The following is a 23165-nucleotide window of genomic DNA, read 5'->3' as shown; positions in this document are numbered from 1 at the left end:
CTTCATATATTATTTAATTTGTATTTTGCTTAGCTACATTACACAAGTTCTGTACCTTGTTAGTGTTCATTATTTTAGCCAATTATTTGTTAAGAATGTCTTCATGGGTTAGCTTGGGAGGGGTTCCCCATGATTTTGATTATTATTTCTATGAGAAATAAAATGTATTCTTAGTTCCAAAACTTAGTTCCAAACTGCAAGCAAAGTTTTAATTATTTTAAGTTGAATATGGCTTATATATGCTGTTATTTTCTTGACAAAAGACTAATATCTCTAATCAGCATGTTCCCTGAGTCAGACAAAAGGAAAACAGATCATGAGGGAAGAGGTTCATTATTTTAATACATTTTTTCTAAGTAGAAAAAATGGAATAGGAGCAAGAAGATAAATGAGGACACATTATCTCTTAGTTTGTTTAACTTATTGATGTTTGCAAGAGCACCAGCCAGGATGAGGTAATTCACTGTAATTAGAGCTGCCAGTGGCAGGTGGGTGATTCAGAGAAAGGCATTTGTCAGCAGACTCTGCTTCAGACATTAAGCAGAAGAAAAACTGAAATCTCACTGCCTGATGGCTTGCCTGCCTCCAAATGAAATAGGCCAAGTTTGTCTTCATCTTCCTTTTATGCCTTTTGGAGCCCTTTCCCTTGCCTTGGCCTCAGAGCCTTTCTGGATTCTGCCTCCTAGCTGCCCGGGATGTTCTATGTGGCCCTACATGTCCTCCTGCCTTTCCCAGCAAAGGCCCAGACCCTGAGTCTCTCTTCAAACAGAAGACAGTGTAGGTTTCTTCCCCAGGCTGTAAATTCCACGAGGGAGAACTACGTCTGTCTTTTTCCTGTTGTCCACAGTGCCTAACTCAGTGCCTTTCATATAGCCAGTGCGTATTAACTGCATGAAAGGATGAATGAACGAATGAATGAGTGTTAGAGAGTGGCACTCGTCCTGCTCTGTTTCTTACTAAGATTTTACTTGACTGATAAGAGGAAAATGCATTACCTCTTTGAGAAGTATTTATATCTAAACTGGGACAATCCATTAACAATCCGAAGGGGGGAAAAACTTTTAACAGTGTAATTTCAGCTATTAGAAAAAAACAGAGAGGGAGAGAGACATCCGATTTAGTGAACGTTGGAAAACGTAGTACATTAGCTGTCACTTACTTCACCTATAAAAAAGAACAACTGACCTATCTGGATTCTAAACATTCCTATTGCTAACCTCTCATAAGAGTATGGGAAAGAGAAGTTTATTTAATATTTACTGCTGGATTTGGTGGGGGAAAAAACTCATTCTAGAGGGAGAAAAATTTGATAAACATTATTTACACATGTGGCTCCATGATCCTAGAAGTGATGAAATTATAGTAATAATAATGGTTATCATTTATTGAGCTCCTAGTATATACTAAACATTTTACATACATACATTATTTAACTTATACAAAAGTTGATGTTATTTTCGTTTTGTTGATGAAGCAACAGAAGTTTCGAAAGAGTACACACAGCTTCCTTAGTGATAGGCATCCTGTTTTCCATGAAACTCTTACCCATCCTCAGGTCTGTCTTAAAGAAAAGGCAGTATCATCTTGCACGCTAACACTTCACAATAGGAATTTGGTATGAGAAATAGAAGGGGTGTGAAAAATACAAGAAAAGAAATCACTAATATCTCTTTTGATATTAAACCCGGTCATTAGTTTAATGCCATGTAAGGTATTCATGTTATATGCCCACCATTGACTATTCTTTCTAAAATCATCTTCAAGCTGTGAAAATGGGCTCCTATGACATGGTGTCTGCCCTGCTTAAACACCACACCAGCCTTGACCAGCCCTGTGTCAAGCAATGGTCAGCAATGCACGAAGCAGCCAAACAAGGCCACAAAGATATAATAGCTCTACTACTAAACCACAGAGGCAATGTCCACCTAAGAGACGGATTTGGAGTCACCCCGTTAGGTGTTGCGGCCGAGTATGGTCACTGTGATGTGTTGGAACACCTGATCCACAAAGGTACGTAGAAAAGGAATTGCATGTTGCTGACTTTTCTCCTGCCTCTTGGATCTCCTTTTCTCCACTTCTCACTGGCTCCTCTTCCTCTCCTGAATGTATCTAGGCATCAAGCTTTTGTCCCATCCCTCGATAGCCCCCTCAATAGACCCTTATTGCACAACTCACTTGAACCCTATGCACGGGGACTTACAAATCTGAGTGCCTGGCCCTGACTGCTCCCAGTTTTCACATAGATGGCTCACCAAGGTCTCACACTCATCTTCTCCTAAATTGAATTCCTCTTCTTTCACACTTTTAATAATTTCTCTCAGCCAAGACTGAGAGCTTAGATGTATCTCTGATTCCCCATCACCTTCTGTTTCAAATATGGTCAGTTGCTGTGTGCTACAGCAACCCTCTCTCTCACCAGTTCTCACCTTGGCAGACCCTCTCGTCTGCATCCTCCCATCTTCCCTGGACCAGTGTAATTGGTTCCTAACCACTTTCCTGGTTTCCAGTCTCTCCATCTGCGAATCCATACTGTATACTACAACTCAGCTCCTCTCCCTAAAGGTCAGCTACAGTAGAAAAAACGATTCAGAAAATCCTCAGTGGCTCCCCACTGCCCACTGAATCATGCTCAGGTCCCCACTGCACCATCCTGAATTGTTTTTCCAGGTTTATCTCTCACTACTCCTAATATGTATCCTGCACTCCAGTTAAATAGCCTAGCAATATTCCCAAACATACCTTGCATTCTTTCTTTCTGGGTTTGGGTCAGGTCCTCGCCCTCATCTGGAATACCCTCCAACACAATTCAAAGTTAGTGTCTTGAGACATCTCCTCCCCGAAGACTAATTCTTCCCAACAGAGTGCGATGTTGTCCTCCTTTGAAACCTCCAAGTGCTTTATACAACAACGGAACCAGGAATTAAGATTCCGACTTCTTAAACTGGTTTCTGCCACCTACCCGTTGTCTGACTCTTGCCTAGTTACTTAAGCACCTGGGTCTCAGTTTCCTCATCTGTAAATAAAGGCTAGGACAACATTATCCTCTGTGGGGAAAAGACTAACATTTTTGAGGTGCCCCCCAAATGCAACTTCATTTAATTATCAAATCAGCCCTATGAAATAAGCTGTATTACTCTAGTTTACAGATGAGGAGTTGGAAGTTCATAGAAGTAAATAGCTTGCCCCAAACTCTCACAGTCAGCAACAAAACCACAATGCAAACAGACCACTTTCCCCTACATCAAGCCTTCTGGTCCTGATGTCACTTGAATATTATACAGTTTGTGTTCTTTGATGATATTTTGTCTCATTTCCCCTCAGAGCCACTTAAGAGAGTCAGATTTATTTATCTTAGCATCTTCTGCTGGGTCACACATGGTGTTTGCACACAGAAGACAGTTGATAAATATTTTTTTAAATCGAGTGTTAACTGCTGCCTTTAAAAGTCTAACTGTACCTTTTTGGGGGAGACTTTGTTTATCGTGGAAATTGACTTGAGTTCTCAGATGTTCTTATGACAGAAAGATTTTCTAATAGAATGAAACACGCTGCATGATTGTTTATTGAAAAGACTGAGAACACAGGTGTTCTTAATTCTATACTTTTAAGTCCTAACCAGAAAGGAAAACCACAGGCTATTTTTAAGATTATCTTGACGGTCTGTCCAGCTATCACTATGCCGCATGTTTTATACTGCCAGGAGGGGATGTGTTTGCTTTGGCGGATGATGGGGCATCAGTGTTGTTTGAGGCAGCAGGAGGGGGCAATCCTGACTGCATCTCCCTCCTGCTGGAATATGGAGGAAGTGGAAACATACCTAACAAAGCAGGGCATCTTCCTATACACCGAGCTGCCTACGAGGGACATTATCTGTGAGTAATAAATCATAGCATGATCATTTCAAGTGGAAAAACACAAGCTTGTATATATGGTAAAATCCCAAATCTATCTATACACCTCCCAAAATCCAAAAAGAAAAAGGCAAAATGTTCACAAGTTTTGTATATCTATATATTTGTTTGATTTTTCCCATTCTTTTTGTATTCTTTTACTTTAAAAAATTTCCACATTGAATTTATACTACTTTTAAAAATGAAAAGATATTTTCTTTTAGAAGAAGGTAAGTTATAAGTGAGAATTCTGCACAAGCCGCCCAAATGTGCCTTTTTGGTTTTTTTAATACGTTTAACAGATGGCTACAGGTTTCTAAAAATTTTGCCCTTGGCCAAGGGTTAAAATTTGTGTGACTCTAATCTTTATCAACACCAACAGATATTATAATATAATGTCAAATTTATTCTTGAATAGAAAAGTTTCATTATAAATTTAGGTTTCTTTATTCCCCAAAATAAAAAGGCCAGATATACTTTTAAATCACAAAAATGTGCCACAACCAACATATCAATAGGAATCTATAATCATTACATTAAACTACCCACCATGAAAGGATGGTTTTAGGTAATTAAGTATATTTCATAAGCTCAAAAATTTTGAAATCATTAGGCTTTATCACAATTTCAGTGGTGACATTGGTTAAGTAGCCAATGACACGTAATTGACACTAAGTGACACGTTGTCAAAGTTCATAAATTCACATATGGTCGCTCTGAATTAGGCACAAGAGATCAACTTATCCTTGCCTGTGGCTCTCATACCTCTCTAGTTCATCAGTCAAGTGTGAAATTCACAGCTATTTGTCACAGGTTCTTTGAAACATAAGCTGTGGTTAGTTGTCTCGGTTGAACAGATGTAAGGTTGATGGAACAACAAAGACTCTTCTTGTTGCCAATAATTCAATTTCAAGTAAGCAGACAGGATGTACATGGCCAATATTCAAGCATACATTGCTCAGGAAGCAGTGAAAGGGGAGTAACAAACGAGAATTCAAGAGGCCTAAATTGTAGTCATTGCCCTACATCTACGTGACCTTGGACAAGTCATTTCACTTCTCAAGACTTCATATGGCTCTGCTGGTATTAAAGGGGTTGAACTCAGTGATGCTCAGGGTTACTTCCATCTCTAACTTCCTGTGACTCCATGTTATAATGGTCAAGAGTGTGAAGCATTCTTCTATGGCATCAAATGGACTTACTTTCCTATTATATTTTTTTCGTTACATAGCATTGGTTGATTATAGATATTATGCTGTTCAGAGAAGAACTGAAAGATGGGGAGGGTTCCTGAATAATTACAATTCTAGGACCAAATATATAAGATCCAGTATTTTCCCCAGGAATATTTAGCCTGGGAAGCTAAATCAAAACTAAACTAAATTACACTAAACTGAAAAGTAGTAAGTCAATGGACAAATATTAAATGTTTTTGTGTAAGGTTATCTAGAGAAAATACAGGAAACTAAGTGAATTGCATTCACTTGTCTAGTGAGGAAGCTGGTTTATTTAATTTCTTGATTTTCTTCATGCCGTGTGGATATTTGATTTCTTTTAGTGCACTGAAATATCTTATTCCAGTAACATCCAAACATGCAATTCAGAAAAGTGGGCTAACGCCAATTCACTCAGCAGCAGATGGACAAAATGCACAGTGCCTAGAACTGCTTATTGAAAATGGCTTTGATGTCAATACCCTGCTTGCTGACCACATTTCCAAGAGCTACGATGATGAACGGAAGACTGCTCTCTATTTTGCCGTTTGCAATAATGATATCCACTGCACAGAAGTCCTCCTGGCTGCAGGTGCAGACCCAAACTTAGATCCCCTCAACTGTCTTCTTGTGGCGGTGAGGGCCAATAATCATGAAATTGTCAGGCTGCTTCTCGCCCATGGAGCTAATGTCAATTGTTATTTCATGCATGTGAATGACACTCATTTCCCCAGTGCCATTCAGTATGCCCTAAATGACGAGGTAATGCTCAGGCTGTTGCTGAATAACGGCTATCAAGTGGAGATGTGCTTTGACTGCATGCACGGGGACATCTTTGGAAATTCGTTTGTATGGTCAGAGATAGAGGAAGAGATACTGCCGGGATGGACGTCTTGTGTCATAAAAGATAACCCGGTGAGTTACATCCTTCTCTTCTTCATATTGGGTCATCATCCTAACGTTTGCTCATCAGGGATGTTAGAAGAAAAGAAAAATCAACTCCAACTTTTATATTTTTCTTGTTCTTGAGTTTTTGTTTGCAATGATATGGGGAAATAAGCATAAAACTAGGCCAAAAACAAAGTGTATTTTTCTTGAATTCGAAACCGAATGTTGAAGAATGGGGGAAAATATATCAATAATTTATGCTTATTTGGTGGAATGTTGGGGCTAGAAGCATGGAAAGAAGCATGATTCTTCCACATCGTGCTGAATACAATCACATCAGAGCCACGCGTGCTTCAGGGCTCCTAGTTTCACAGAAACAAGCAAACCGTTTATTTTTCTTTTTTTGTTCATTACAAGGAGGGAACTTTCACTTCCTGTAAAATGACAGATAATAATTTTTCAGAACAAAATTAAGTGTTTTTGTATATAGTGTATTAAAAGTACTACTAAGTTAAATTTCATCACTTCTCTCAGTTCTGTGAGTTTATTACAGTTCCTTGGATGAAACACTTGGTAGGCAGAGTTATTCGTGTGTTAATGGATTACATGGATTATATCCCTCTGTGTGCTAAACTGAAATCTGCACTAGAAGTACAGAGAGAATGGCCAGAAATCCGTCAAATACTAGGTAAAAGCAAAAGTTTTTCCTACAAAATTTTTTATGGAGAATGTATATAGGGGATATTTCTTTTTTTTTTTTTAACCTCTTTATTGGGGTATAATTGCTTTACGATGGTGTGTTAGTTTCTGCTTTATAACAGAGTGAATCAGTTATACATATGGGGGATATTTCTTAATGTCATTTTTGATACTTTTTCATAGCTACTTTGTTTTCAGAATTATCTGTTTTTTCAAATCATCCTTAATACTTCCTCTGATAGAAGATACTAATTTTTTGCTTTCCTTGATAATTTCCAACTCTTTAATTGTATAATGAGTAATCCTATTACTATATTATATTCTGACTAGAACTCACTTTTTAAAAGTTAACTGCTATATATCATAAAGTATGTAGACTGTAATCTCCATGTGGGCAGGGATCTGTTTTGTTTATTTTTGTATTCTCAAGGCTTAGCATAATGCCTAATAAGCAGTAAATACTCAATAAATATTGAGTAAATGAATGAATGGAATGAATTGGAATTATCCTTTTTGATATGCTCTCTTCTGGGTCTTGATTGACAAATTCCTACCATCAAAAGTATGTATGACAAGCAGGCCATTTTGTATTCTCTAGGTTAAAGTTTACTTATAATCGTAAAAGTGAATCATATTGCAAAAGTTTCAATTAAAGTACATCTAAAATTACTCCAAATTCAAATAGAAACTAGAAAAAAAATCATAAGCTGGAAAGGTTTTCTCTTTCAAAATATGGGTTTGGAAAAATGAACTTTCAAAACCTACATGGACATCACTTTATAGAGCTTGAAGAAGCATCATAGAACTTGGCATTACATTTAAATATTCTGGCACTCTTAATACACCTAAATCAAGTTTAAATGTGAAAAACCGTGACAGCCTAGCCCTTAGGATCAGCCAAATTTTATGCAAATTAGTAGATTATATTTTATAGGCAAGAAGATGAAACTGAAACATTGAGCTGATTCACATACCATATTTGTTAGGTATAAAGTTCTATAAAAAGAAACGGGCAATATAGTGGTTTTCATCTAAGCACTTTGTTTCCATCAGAGTCTCATACATTAAAGTATATAATCTGAATTTGGACCATTTTGACTGTGGTAGCAAGAGACGTAAATTGGAGGAAGGATGGAGATTTTGATGGGCTAGAAAGAGTGATAGTTCAACTGAATGAAGATTTGGAGGGAAGCTGGGATTTTCCTCACATGGCGCTTCCACTGGAATGAGTTGGACGGTACAAGAGACTTTGTGGCAACTGAAACAGGAACCTTAGAGAATCTGATGAATCATATAGTATCGTGAGCCTAGAAATCGACCTCTGGGGTCAGATAGACCTAGAATGGGATGGAACTCTGGCCTTGCCTAGGTTAGGATGGCTGGGTCATATAGTGCATATGTCATTCAGGGCTGATATTTTCATGGAAACAAGCAACAATTTATTGCATCATTTTTGTTTCATTGAGGGGAGGGGAATTTTTTATTTCCTGTAAAAAGACCGAGATAGTCATACTAGTTGTGTAACTTTGAGCAAGTTACTTATCCTTTTTATGAGAAGGTTTTCCCACTGCAAAATGGGGCTAGCAGAGTATTCACCTCATAAGGTTGTTGTGGGGATTTAAAGAGATGATGCACGTGAGGTGTTTAGCATAAAGCCTACAGCATTAAAAACACTTATAAATTTAGCTATTTTAAAAACTAAATTATTAACATTTTATGTTATTTTTATTATGGTAAGGTTACATGAAGTATCTGAAATGTATATGTAAAGTATGTCATGAATCCCCACAACTTGTAGAGTTAAGTATTATCACTGCTAATTTTTATAAATAAAAAACTAAGGCTAGGGCTTCCCTGGTGGCGCAGTGGTTGAGAGTCTGCCTGCCGATGCAGGGGACATGGGTTCGTGCCCCGATCCGGGAGGATGCCACATGCCGCGGAGCGGCTGGGCCCGTGAGCCATGGCCGCTGAGCCTGCACGTCCGGAGCCTGTGCCCCGCAACGGGAGAGGCCACAACTGTGAGAGGCCTGCATACAGCAAAAAAAAAAAAAATTATTATAAGAAAAAATAGAAAGAGGAACAGAATAACATCCCCACAGACAACAAAAGCACCAGAAAAACATGCCCTCAGAACAGATTAAAATTGAAACCTTCTGTTTCAAAACAAGCTAAAAAGCATAAGGAAAATGACACAAGACATGAAGGAACAACACAAGTCAGTATTAGAAAAATTCAGAAATGCGGTAACAGTACTGAGGAAGGAATTAGAAAGAAAAACAAAAAATTAATTTCGAATATAAAGACTGAACTGGAATGAAAGCAAGAACTAATAATGCAATAGATAATGACTTAGGACAAATAGAAGATGAAATTAAAGAAAATTTGAAAGATAAAGTGGAAATAAAGGGATATATAAAAGGCTTTGAAAGACAGGGACAGTTTTGAAGACAGCTAAAGAAAAAGAAAACCAAATCAAAGGAACAGAACAAATACAAAAATGTGTACTGTGAAAAACTTTCTGTAATAAAAAAAATTTGAAGCTGAACATTACAAATTACTCTACTCTTTGGTCATGTAGGTAAAAAGAACAAGTGACTTATAAGGGAAAATTCAGATTATCTTAAACAATATTACTCTTCTAATGACGTTCTCAAGAATCTCCTAAAAAATAAGCTTCAGACAAACCAAAATAACTAAAGAGATAATGACATAGGACCAGTAATGAGCATTAAACAGAAAACCAAGACTAAGCGCCAGTTAAAAGGGAGAAGATATATAATGGTTATACTGTCAGATAATGTAGATATGACACAACTGTTTTTAATGGGAGAAAAATGGAAAGAGCACACACAAAGACATTTTTAACAGAGCTCAGAAATTATATTGGTTGGTAGCATGATATTGTTATGCTGAGAATGAGAGATGTAGTCAGTATCTAGGATATTCTAATTCTATTATTCTTTGTATCCTTGAGAACCAGCATTGCCAGTGTGGAAGAAAGGGAATACAGATGTAATACGGAAGAGCTTAAAGAAAAATTCTGTAGCTCTGAATTTGAATTGGTACTACTAGTATGAACCCATAAACTATTTTACCTTGAATGTGTGTGTGTGTGTGTCTATCTGTCTACAGAAGAGTCTTAGAAATAACGACAAGCCCAGTAGCAGTGCATGTCCCTAGCACCCAGACTGTGGCTTTGAAATAGCATTTCCTGGAAAAAGAAACCAGAGTTTCTTGGAGAAATGGATGATTTCAGGTTTGGGGAAGGAAATATGCAAGATGAGTCAGGTATATCTGGTCATGCCAGATAAACTCTCACAGACTCATGTCCAAAGAATTCAGGAGCCAGCTTGAGGCTCCCACTGGCCAAATATGGGACAATTTAAGCTTCAAAAAGATAATTATTTCAATGAATTGAAACCAATTAAAATATTTAAATATAATATTTAAAAAATCGGTCAGCTCCAAAGGATAAGAAAATCAATTCATCATCTTGAAATTAATGAAGGAAAAGATGCAAGCATTTATTCCACCTTACCTGTATGATTTGTGCCACCAGTAACCAAAGAATACATGAGCAAACGTATCCTTTTATAAAAGTATTCCAAATAATAAATTAAAAAGAAATGATATAATTAGATATCACCATCTTGCAGCCCTCAGTAAGCTGCTAATACCCCGTAATGTGGTTCTCGGTGCAAGAACACGGCACCAGCTATAGTTTTGCCAAAGAGATCAAACTTGAGTCTGATCAAGCCTCTGGATCCAGCTAATAATCTGCAAGAAATAGAGAAGGCAGTAGGACACAGAAGTGCACCATGAAAATGCAGTCTCAAAATTCAGGCTGGGGAAATACGGCATTTTGGATATTCAAAGATTAATTGAAAGGAAGAAGGGGATAGAGAGAAGACTCTGCAGATTAAAAAAGCCTTAAAGAACACATCAAATTCAAAAAAATATTGTCAATACTATAGGGTAGGGATAGCACACTGAGATGATGAAGCTCTAAAGGAAGTGATTACTATGAAAATCAGAACAGTAGTTCCTTATAGGGGAGGAAGGAATGAAGTTTGGGATGGATTGTGGAGAGAATTCTGTTATGGCTGGGGAAGTTCTTCTGTTCATGACCTGAGAAATGATTAAAGATGTTCACCCGATAATGACTTATAATAACTTAAGAAACTGTACGTTTGTGCAGTGGCTTTATCTATATTTTATTTTACAATAGACGAGTTAAAATATTTTGGAGATTGTAAAGGAAAAAACCCTAAGGCTTAGATAAATTCATTTCCCAAAGTTATAGACAGAAAATAATAAAGCAAGGATTTGAACTCTTAGGTCTGTCTCACGTCAAAACACAGGCTCTTTCTCCAACACCACTGTGCTTCCTGCCATAGAACAGGTTCTGCTTCTAATTGGTAATTCATTGTCCATGTGTCTGTATTGCAAAAGAATGACCAATTCTTATGACTTCAGAAAAGCAATCCAAGTAAGAATAAGACCAGGAAGTTTTTTTATTGTTTCAGTCACACATCATTGCAACTAGAGCTTAAGTCAGTTGATTGCTATGAGTATGGTTAACCACTGGATGTCAGGATTCCTCCAGGTATACGTAAGGCAGAGGCTTCGTAAGGGAAAAAAATAAAATGGTAATTTTTTAAAAACGATGGGTTTATTCTGCCTATTTTGGTAACAATAACTTTGCCTCAATGGTTTTTCAAAAACACTGTTTTAATTTTTTCAAGATAATTTGAATGTTTATAATCTCAAATAGAACAGAAATGTGATCTCTGATTACTGAATTGAGTGATCGTTCACATTATTGAATGATTACAATGTACCAAGCACTTTTCTAATACTTTACATGAATTAATTTGTTCGATCTTCAAACAACCCTGTAAGGTAGGGTTATCCACATTTCCCAGGTGAGAATACTGAGACCACAGAGGTTAAATAACTTGTCCAAGATCACACAAATACGAAGTGGCAGAGCCAGGATTTTAATCCAAGCCGACTGAGTCCAGAGCCCACAACTAAGTCCATGTGCAATGCTGCCTTTTCACTAGCTCATGTTGCTGGGATAATATATTGGTACTGTAATTATACTATAGATAAAGGTACTAAGAGATAAAGTAAGAGTTGAAAATAAAGGTTAACATCAGCTATTTGAATAACATTAGTAGATTTTTTGGAAAATATAAAATGTTTAGGTATCAGACACTGAAACAAACCTAAGATTGAATAATGGATATATGGAAACATTTGTGTCAGATGTTTCACAGATAACTATTCATCAGAAAGATTGGTAGGAGAGAGCGGAAGTAAAGAAATATATCTTTCAAATACTCAATTCTAAAAAATAAATAGAAGGAGATGTGAGCCTTTGCTTTGTTTAATCAAGTCCATTCATTCATTTAACATATTGTAGTTGAACACCCTGTAGGAGCCAGACTCTCTTTCTGACACAGAGGCAGACTAAACGTCTGCTTCATGGAGCTTACATTCTAGAGGAATGGTCTGGAAGGCTTAATTGCAATTTGAATTTTGCTTAAAGTCACCAGTTGCTAACGTGTGCATCCCTGTTTTTTAGAATGACACTATTAATATTATTCTAAAACAGTCTGTATCTTACAGGTTAATCCATTAATATTGTTTTTATTTTTTGCTTGTTTTTCCCATTCACTTTAGAGAATCCCTGCTCCTTAAAGCATTTATGTAGGTTAAGAATTCGAAGACTTATGGGACTCCAGCGACTCTGCCAGCCAGCCTTAATGGAGAAGCTCTCTCTGCCACCAACTATTCAAAGATATATATTATTTAAAGAGTATGATCTCTATGGACAAGAGCTAAAATTGCCATAATTTAAAATAATATTTTTAAATGTGATTTTAAAAATGTGTTTAAATGAGATTCCTTCAAAAAAAAATTCCTTCAGAGAATTTCTTGGAACCATTTTATATCCTTATGTGTATTTAAATCCATTGACAATTTTATAACTGGATCCTGGGTTCTTTTGTGAGCACCATATTTTACATCTCTAAGGACCTTTTACATTGTGATTTTTTAAAGCTAGTCAATATTTTGCATTTGAATTTCTATTGATTGTCTTCACTTGCAGTAAGTCTTCAAACTCTCCTTATCAAGTGACCCCTACAATATCCATAAGCAAGTCTCTCCTATGTTTATAAAACAAAGAACCACTTTCTCAAACCCACATCTCCAGCCAGTTGCTGCCCCATTCTCTCCTTTCTTTTATCGCCACACGGCGTAAAAGAGCTCTTTCCTGTCCTCAGATTCACTCACTGTAATCTGGCTTCTGCTCCTTCCACGGCCCTTCCCAAGGTCCTTAACAACTTGCTTGTTGCTACTTTCAATGAGCATCCTTCAGTCCTTTCAAGTGATTCCTGCAGCAACTGACTGATTGCCTGCTCCCTCCAGGAAACAGTTCTCCGGATACTTTGCTCTCTTGGCTCTCTTCCCACCTCTCTGGCCTCCTTGTCTCTGGCTTCTTTCTGCATTGCTTATCTCCTGCCAACTCTTTAGTAATACGTCTTAAGTCCCCTTTTTTTATGCTAAGTTCTCTGGGAAATTTCATCCATGTCCATGGTTTCGTTTACTATCTACATGCTGTCGAATGTAAAATTAATATCCGAAGTTCAGCTTTCTCTCACGTGCTTGAGACCTGTGTAGACAATTGGCCTAAGGGACCTTTGAATACAAAGATACCTCAAATGCAGCATGTCCCCAAATGAACTCACTGTCTTCCTCCACAAAAAGGCTCCTTTTCTTACCATCTCTAGCTCAATAGTTAACCCAATTATCAATTCAGTTTCCCAAGTCAAAAGCCTGGACATCAACCTTGACCATCTCATTTTCTTTACCCAATAGAACAAATCACCAAGTCCTGGTAAGTTTATTTCATGAAGTCATCTTCTACTCAGTCTCACTAATTCAGCCCAAATACCAGCTATTATCTCCTTTCTTCCTGGGACACTGTAGTGCTACCCAGCTGGTCCTTTTCCCTGCTATCTTGCCTCATCTAGCACACATTCTACACATAACATCCCAGAGTAATCTTTTACAAATGTAAGCAAGTTTCACTCCCCTGCTTAAAATCATTCCCATTGCTCTTAGGTAAAGTCCAAAATTCTTCCATGGCCCTTCATGATCTAACTGCCTGCCTTAGCCTTATCTCCTGATATCTCCCTTACCCGTCCTCTTTAACCATGTTAAACACCTTTTAGAAGTTTATTCTTTGAACAGTGATTCCCAGATTTTTCGATTTCATATGTTAGTAGTTTTTAGTAATTTTAAAAATAGGGTCATCTATTTATCACTGTCATTTCATAAGAGAGGGGCCATTTTAATGCCAGAAAATGGGGCTGCCTTAAACTCAGTTATTAAAATTGAATGACTTTAGGGGAATTCCCTGGCAATCCAGTGGTTAGGACTCCGAGCTTCCACTGCAGGGGTCACGGGTTCATTCCCTGGTTGGGGAACTAAGAACTCTGTATGCCGCACAGCACAGCCAATAAATAAATACATACGTAAATAAAATGTTTAAAAAATCTAAAAAAAACTAATTGAAGGACCACTGTTATAGAAGAAACCATACTCTCTTGTACCTCAGGGTTTTTGCATGTTCTACTTCTTCTGCCTGGAATCCTTTTTCCATCTCCTTCTTCCCCGCTCCATCCTTTATCCTACAGGTCTCAGTTTAAATGTTCTTTCCTCTAGGATGGGAGGCCCCAGAACTGCCCTTCTCATGCGGTATTACAGGAGCCTATGTTCCCCATCTGTCTGCCCTACTAGAATGTAAGCTCTATGAGGGCAGATTTGTTTTGCAGTGTTTTCTTAGGGCCAAACACATTCCCTAAGAGCACAGAAAAAGTGCAAAAATTACTTGTTGAATATACTGAAGGAGCGAATGTCATATGAGAGCCAGACAAAAGTAATCAGTGACCTCATGGTAAAATGATAGTTTTGAGTCTCTGAATTGGTTATATAGCTTTATAATGTAATTACTTAGACTCATTCTTCTTTGATTTTTCTTATTTTTATCTTAAGGGTTATTGTATTCTTTCAATACTAATACCTCACTGGTTTATGAACTTTTCAAATTGTATTTAGCTCTAGTTATAGGTATGAAAAAAAACTGTATAATTAGAGCTATAGTTTTAACAGCTTTTATTCCCTAAAGAGTATATTTTCCTATAGATTAAGCTCTAATGTATTTAAATAGAACTATAATGTTTTGTGTATGGGATTTCATGATTCCTCTGTTGCTCTCCTACTTGTGGCTAAAATACATTGTTACCTATAAATATTGCTCTAAATAAATTTTTAAAATAAGGATGTAAGTGTGCCATAAGATACTTCAGATATTAAATAAACTAAAACTTTGATATTTAACGTATTATTGTATAAATACATTCAGGATACTTCAGATATTAAATAAACTCTAGTACGCAAAAGTTTGACATTGGCTTTAATGTGTTTTATGTAAATATATTCAAGAAACACTTGAAGGTAAGGATATGAATTCACTGCACAGGCTATGGGTTGAAAGTGGCTCTTTTGGTATTTGTGAAGCAGGAGAAAAATATATCCTATGAAACTGAGGCAATCACTATATCCAAAATGGATTGGGTCTTTTTCTTATCACATTTTGAAATTTTCTAGCAGTGTTTTTGTTTTGGGGTGGGCTGGATGGTAAGAGGAGTAATTTACAGCTAATTAGGACTCTGTTTCTCCTAGAATATGTCACTTTATCTGGGAGAGGGCAACAGCTGCTCCCCCCCAGTGAGCCTCAGGAGAAGCCAAACATTCTACAGTGGTGCCTGTTTAACCACTATCATGTTTAATCAACATGATAGAGTTTTGATGACATCTTCCCAGGCTGCCAAGATGATCATGGCTGTTTTGGTGACTGTGGATTTTATTTGTATCATACAGGGTCTCTGGTTGGAAAGAAGCAGAGATGGCTTTTCATTTGTGTGTGTTTTGTTTAGTTTTTCAGTAGGCGATCTTTAAATAGTATTTCCATTTCTGACTCACAATAATTTCATAAGCACATTGAAAACAAGTGCCCCCTGAAGAATATGGTTTAATCGTTTTAGATAATCACAGGACATGTTTCCATGCACAGGATGGCAACGCAGAAGATGTGAAAACAGTTGTGTAAATGTGGTACAGCAAATATTCATAGGTAACACTCCCTTTGATGCAGGTTTTTGAAAAGTCAGTACATAGGGGTGAGACAGCATGGAAACTACCCAAGAAAGGTGGAGTCTTTTATGACGTAGAGAACACACTTAAACCTCGACCTTTTATTAGACGTTCCTACCGAAATTTTAGGTTCAAGTCATATTACCTTATGTATATAGGCACCTTCCAATCAGAAATTATTTAGAATGCAAAAAAACCTCTAATCTGCTTCAAGTTATTTACGAGACAAAATCAAACACCACATGCATATATCCATACTTTCAGACACACATGTATGCACATATATATATGACATATCCGCATCTAGTATACATACATACATGCATGCATTATAGTGTGGCATATTACTACAGTCGTATATAATGTAGTAGGTAAGGACATATACTTTGTAGTCAAACAGACCTTTTTGGCCTTAGTTTGAACCAGGCTCCACTAATTATTGGCTGCTTGATTTTGAACGAGACATGACAAGCGTAAAAACACCAAATCCAACACAGAGTTGCAAGCCTCAAGAACCTTGGTCTTATGGCAGAAGTCTGAAGATTGTCATGCTTAAATGGGAAAATATGAAAAAATAATAATGTTAGAGATATAGATGGCATCTCACTATCATCTGTAAATACCTTGAGAAAATGCACAGAATGAAAACAGCAGAGAATTGCCCCTAGCGCATAAAACCCCACATCTGCTGTTGCTTAGTAAAGCCCCAATCATCAATCGTTAAAAGGAAAGAAAGGGCTTCTCGGGGGAGAAGATGTGTAGAAGGAACAGACTTATTTGACCTCAATGGCCTGTGTTGTGTAATCTCAGGGAATGCTAAAAATGTCTGGGGATTTGCTGTTTTTGGAAGGAGACAGTCTAGTAATCTGAATCTGGGCACTGGGAACGCCTGAATTCTAATGTCATATTGACCAAGGAATTCCACCAGAGGCACTGGATGGGTGCTCATGTTCTGTGCTTTCAGATTCTAGTAAATGACGGACAGCCATTTCTCTTGCCTTGGAAGTCTTTCATCCCAGGATGTCCCAATGAGATTTAAGATAAAACTTCTTGGAAGCAGCCCATAGTGTTGGATAAGGTAGAAAGTGTGGAGGGTGATAGATGTGATACTTACTTGGGGATTGAGTGGGTGTGAGATACCAGTATCCGGTTCTTTCTGTTTGAAGCAAAGTCTGAACTGGCTTCTCAGAGAAACTCTTTTTCATGCTTTGTGGAAGTCAAATAACTAGACGTGACATTTAGTAGTCAACAGTCTATGTTCCTGAATGTTTGAATAGCCCTCACGATCTAGTTACACCAATTGGTTTAATATTGTTTCAATGAAGTGACAATTTTAATCACTTTTGACTGGAGGATGGAAACATTTGCTTAGACTTTAACTCATTGGAAGCCCCTCAACTGGACTCAACTCTGTCCCCAACTCCCTTATTGGGGTCCTGACCTTCACAATCACCTGAGGTACCCAAGAGGCAAAATTGAATCTACGGGTTGGAGGTTGACCTGATTAAATTTGAACTGCAATTGTACAGAGTCCAACTTCCTATAGTGACTCTAGGAAATCTGAAGATCCTCTCTTCAACAGGAAAAAAAGACTTTTATTTGACAATCAAAAATAGAGTTTAAAATACAAGTAAATTTAAGAGAGGTAGAATAATTTTAAAACCTTTCTAAATGACAGGGTTTGGTAAGGGAAAGATGGTGAGAACCCCAAGTCTATAGAAGGAAAAGGGTAGTTATTTCCTACAGATCATTTGTTCTATGAATGTGGAAAGAATCTTGAGAGAAATCTAGTTCATTTTAATACGTTCTAGCAAGAGTACTTCAATAACAATGCCTTTCATATGTCCTGTGTTTTATAGCTCACAAAGCATTTCACATACATCATCCCACTTGATTCTTACAATTGCTGTAGGAGAGGACAGGAAAGGAGTTCATGAACTCTACTCTACAGATAAGGAAATCATTTTTTACAGTTAACCAAGGTAGTAAATGCCAGAGCTAGGATGCAGTCTGGGACTCCTGACTCCAAATCCCAAGTCTTTTCCACCCCATCATTTTTAGTACAGATTAGGAGAACATTGTTCAGAATAGTCAAAAGGTGGAAACAACGCAAACGCCCATCAACTGTGAATGGCTAAACACAGTATGGCCAATCTACACAATGGATTACTATTCAGCAACATGCTACAACATGGACAAATCTCAAAAGCATTAGGTTGAGTGAAAGAAGCCAGACACAAAAGAACACTATTTCGAGATTCCATTTATATAAAATGTCCAGCCAAGGCAAGTACATAGAGACAGAAAACAGATGAGCGGTTGCCTGGTGCTCGGGGGGTAGGAACAAAGGGTGACTGCAAGTGGGCACAGGGATCTTTGGGGGCACTGGAAATGTTCTAAAATTCTACGGTGGCGATGGTTGCACAACTTGGTAAATGTACTGAAAATAATCATTGAACTTTACACTTAAAGTTGAGTGAATTTTATGATATGTGAACTACATCTGAATACATCACTTAAAAAAAACAAAAACACAATAAGAAGAGCATGCCTCTCACTGACAGGTGGTACCATGGTTACAACCTCGCTGAGGTCGCCCAGCTAAACAGTGGAATCATCTGGCTCAGAGGAAAGCACTTGGTTCTTGTGCTGGCAGCACATGATTTATTAGTTTTGCTCTGCTGATAAGACCATTAAAAGCAGATGAGGACACAGCATTCAAGGGCAGCACCGTGCTTGCCGCGTGCACCAATCTCACTGGCTCTCAAACACAAACAAACGCAGGCTGCTCTGCCGACCTCTGACATTTTCGTGCTGGTTGTAATATCACTTCTCCACCTTTTATTATTACCATTACTATTATTATTGTTTACAAAACACACAAAAACATACAGATTGGAGAGCTAAAAATGAAGCTTTCCTGTCCCATTGAGGGCATACCTTGACAAGAATCATGTTATCGTGGGATGGGTCCTTTGTAACACTCATGAAAACTAGCTCTGATTCCCTGGGCGTTCAGTGGAAAGGAAAACAAGCAGAAATGGGGGGAGGGACGGCATTCCAGGGGAAATCAGAGAAGGTAAACTTTCAAAAGGCTGTGGATCTCAAGAACACAGGGGAACTGTGGAAGGAAAGGTCAGTGAGGAACTGTGAGTCTGTGCGAAAAGACAGTGCCTTTGATTTTCTGGATAAATTTGCCAATGAAAAAGCTCAGTAACCAGACACCAGCTCTCAAGCACTGACTGTCCCAACACTGGGCGCACCGAGTCCCCATATTCCTGGACTTTGACACTGAATTTACCTTCCTAGCCCCTTTTCACAGTGAGATCTCAGCTGTTCTGCCCTTTCAGTTACCACTTCCCTTCAGGACTGGAGTGGTAGTTATTTACGAGACAAAATCAAACACCACATGCATATATCCATACTTTCAGACACACATGTATGCACATATATATATATATATGACATATCCGCATCTAGTGTACATACATACATGCATGCATTATAGTGTGGCGTATTACTACAGTCGTATATAATGTAGTAGGTAAGGACATATACTTTGTAGTCAAACAGACCTTTCTGGCCTTAGTTTGAACCAGGCTCCACTAATTATTGGCTGCTTGATTTTGAACGAGACATGACAAGCGTAAAAACACCAAATCCAACACAGAGTAAGTGCATGTGAAACTCAAGCTCTCATTATTATTGTTACATAGTGGCCATGCCAGTGCCAGAGTTGCAGGCCTCGAGAACCTTGGTCTTATGGCAGAAGTCTGAAGGTTGTCATGCTTCAATGGGAAAATGTCATGCTTAGAGGAGGGAGCCCTCCCGGGGCACAGATCCAAGTCTTGGGTGGTCTTGGGTGCCGACCCTCCACATCATTCTTCCTAATACACAGTGAGCAAACCTTCTAAAACTGTCATATCAACACCCAGGGTTACAACTAAACTAGTTGATGAAATGAATGAAAGCCTCAGAACTTCCGGCACGCCCCAAGTAAAATTCCCTTTATTGGGACATCATATAATATATATCAAATCTGCTCCTGGTTCCATAAGTGGAATTCCATTTTTATGATCTGTGTTATAAGCTGGAAAACCTGATTGAGGAAATTCAGCTTTTCTTTCCTCACTATTGTATTTTTCTGCAAACCATTTTTTTGTCTTTACAATTTTAACATTATCAGTTTACCTTTCCATTTACTTGCATGGGGCTCATTTTCACATGCTTGAATTAGTTCAGCAAAAGATACTTGAGGGAAAGCATTATCTGTGCTGTTAACAAATTTCTGTCTTTCATCCCATCTGTCTTCTATTATGGTACATTTGGAAATGACAAACTAGCAAATCTCAGTATGAGAAGCAGCTTGGACTTACAGAACATAACACTAATTATCACTTCCTAGCTGGGTATGCTTAAAGGGAATTTTTAACCTCTCAGAACTTCAGAACCCATTTTCACCCTTTGTAAAATGAAAGGCATAGTGTCTCTTTCATCGAGTGTTGCCTCGCACGCAGTAAGTGTCAGCTACACACAATTTTTTAAAAGGAGATCAGATTGCTATGTTAGACTACCTGGCACATTGAATTTTGTAAACTATAAATTATACAGTTGCAAGATATTATTGTTATAAATAGCTCTAATAATTTTAAATTTGACTCACGCTCATGACCACAGGCTGGCATTGCTGGGAGACTGGCTTGGCGGCCAAGCCCGAGAGAGAGAAGACTTGATAAGGGTATTGCCAGCTCTCATCTGATCCCCGTGGCCTGCCTTGTTGTTGTCTGTGCTGAGGCTGACCTTTGCCTGACATTCCCCCGGGAGCCTGTCTCCAGCTAATCTGAGAAGCTCCCAGCAGACTGAGTGAAGTCGGAAGCTTAACTTCCTTAGGGGTCATTGCATTGGTACAGCAGCTTTAGGACCAACCATCTGCAGGAAATGTTGAAAACCCAAGTGCTTCTGCCTAAGTGAGAAACAGGTTAGATCTGGTTCAGGAATCAACCTGGCACCTGTACAATGAGAGAGACGAGCTAAGCCTTAAAGAAAGAAAGAAAGAAAGAAAGAAAGAAAAAGTTAGGAATGACTGTTAACAGTGGATAGACAGTTGACATTTGTGAAAATAAGAGAATTTCCAGTTTCCCAATCTTGCAAGTGACCCTGTGGCATAGATTTTTGTGCTTCCTCATCAGCCAGTTGAGGACAATTTAAATAAGAAAGGCATCCATGAAATGAACAAAAATGGCTTCATGAGATATGAACACAGAGTGACCAATTGGGCTAATTTGTCAGTTTGGGGGCCACACTCAGAGGCAGACTGATCATGAAGCAGGAGCTTCTGGGCCCTTGTGGCTGTTGGTGGTCCCAGGAGTAGTGGAGTGTTGGGAGCAGGGTGGGACAGCCAAGAAGCCAGGTTATAATTAGGTAGCATTTCTCCATAAGCACTTCATGAGCTGCTTCAGAAGAAGAAAGCTCGAATCACCTAAGATCTAGTAGTTTGTCGTGATTCTATCAGTGTGTTATATACAGCCTCATAACTAATCTTGTATTTAAATGTTTTTATTATTATTCTTAAAGAGGCCTCCCACACTGTAAAATCTCCAGGCTCTATAAGACCCGGATCTACCCCTGCCTACACTGCAAACCCTCTGGGCTTTGTGTTTTTTTAAACGTACTTCCTGAACACCTGAGAGCTATGCTAGGCCTTGGGGACGGTGAATGCGCAGACATGGTTCCTTCCTTGGGAGAAAACGCCTTTCCTGTGAAGACGATTTCATATGAAGCAATCCCAAGTGGGATGCCGCATGGAAAGGAGTTTTTTTTGTTTTGTTTTTATAAGAATGGCTAACTTTTTTGTTTTTTTTAGATGTTGGGGGTAGGAGTTTATTAATTAATTAATTAATTTTTGCTGTGTTGGGTCTTCGTTTCTGTGCGAGGGCTTTCTCTAGTTGCGGTGAGCGGGGGCCACTCTTCATCGCGGTGCGCGGGCCTCTCACTGTCGCGGCCTCTCTTGTTGCGGAGCACAGGCTCCAGACGCGCAGGCTCAGTAGTTGTGGCTCACGGGCCTAGATGCTCCGCGGCATGTGGGATCTTCCCAGAACAGGGCTCGAACCCGTGTCCCCTGCATTAGCAGGCAGATTCTCAACCACTGCGCCACCAGGGAAGCCCCTGGAATAGAGTTTTGCGGCAGTTGGGAGAACTAAGCTGGCCTCGGGCATCAGGAGAGGCCTCCTCTCGGGAGGAGGCCTTAAGAGCAAGGAGGAAGACGCGTCGGCCTTGCAGGAGAGGGGAGGGCATGCGCAGTGGCTTGGAGAAGGAGCCAGCCTGGAGTTCAGAAGCCCAGCTTGGCTGAGGGTGAGGGTTGGAGAAAGCAACCCAAGTTGAGGCTGGAGAGGTGAGCAGGGCCTGATCCTGGAGCGGCCAGAGGGCACCGTGAAAGATTCTCTCTGAAGGACAATGGAAGCCATGCGAGGGTCTTAGGCCGAGAATGACCTGTTGAGATTTGTGTTTTCAAAAAATTACTCTGGCTATATTGTGGCAAAGGGAAAACTTTCAGTCATCAGAGAAAATGAGGACAGGAGCTTAGACTCAAGTTGGGACCAGGGGAGTGGTCACACACGAAGTAGGATTCAAGAGCTTGGGACCGAATATGACAATGTTGGTGAGAGAAGGTGACACACAGGCTCCACAACTGGATGGATGAGGATACCATTTTCGGAAATGTGAAAGCCTTCGGGGTGGGCGGGGGGAAGGTGGAAAGAGAGAAATCAAATTTGGAGCAAGTCGAGTTGTTGGTGCCGGTGACACCCCCGGATGAAGTTTATCTTGGTAGTTTCATAAATCATTCTTGAACTTGAGGACACAGATTTTAGCTCAGTAAAATTACATGTCATTATAAATCTTGGCCCTTTGGGATACTTTCAAATCATTGAAACTACATATATTAAATCTGTGAGTGACAAGTGCCTACAGCAGAACAAAGCCGAGGACCAGGGGAAATGAAAGTTTTATAAATGTGCTCCTGTAGTACATTCATTTAACTCTGCTTTGTGGTTACAGATAAGAAACGCCTATACAATTTTTTTTCTTTTCCATTAGGCTTTGTTATAGGACATTGAATATAGCTCCCTGTGCTATACAGTAGGACCTTGTTGTTTATCCATCCTATATATACTAGGTTGCCCAAAACATTTTGAAATACGAACAGTTCCTGAAATTACCAAATTCTTCCTGAAATGTGGGGATTATT

General features: G+C 38.8%; 1 protein-coding gene across 3 annotated transcripts in view; it reads left to right on the top strand.

Annotated features, from left to right (window-relative positions):
- The window catches only part of ASB15 (ankyrin repeat and SOCS box containing 15), a 33008-nt gene extending 18749 nt beyond the window's left edge, over window positions 1-14259 (top strand). For 2 of the 3 annotated variants that reach the window (XM_060156774.1, XM_060156775.1), the window contains exons 6-10: window positions 1765-2010; window positions 3701-3872; window positions 5449-6019; window positions 6527-6680; window positions 12380-14259. In XM_060156774.1, coding sequence (XP_060012757.1) covers window positions 1765-2010; window positions 3701-3872; window positions 5449-6019; window positions 6527-6680; window positions 12380-12552 — 1316 coding nt within the window. In that variant the 3' untranslated portion in view covers window positions 12553-14259. The other variant, XM_060156776.1, reaches the window with a different exon arrangement.
- The last annotated feature ends 8906 nt before the right edge of the window (window positions 14260-23165 follow it).

Source organism: Lagenorhynchus albirostris, chromosome 8 (genome assembly GCF_949774975.1).
Source record: "Lagenorhynchus albirostris chromosome 8, mLagAlb1.1, whole genome shotgun sequence".
NCBI classification, from domain to species: domain Eukaryota; kingdom Metazoa; phylum Chordata; class Mammalia; order Artiodactyla; family Delphinidae; genus Lagenorhynchus; species Lagenorhynchus albirostris.
The sequence above is the reverse complement of the archived record's forward strand: the minus strand, read 5'-3'. Positions and strand labels throughout refer to the sequence as shown.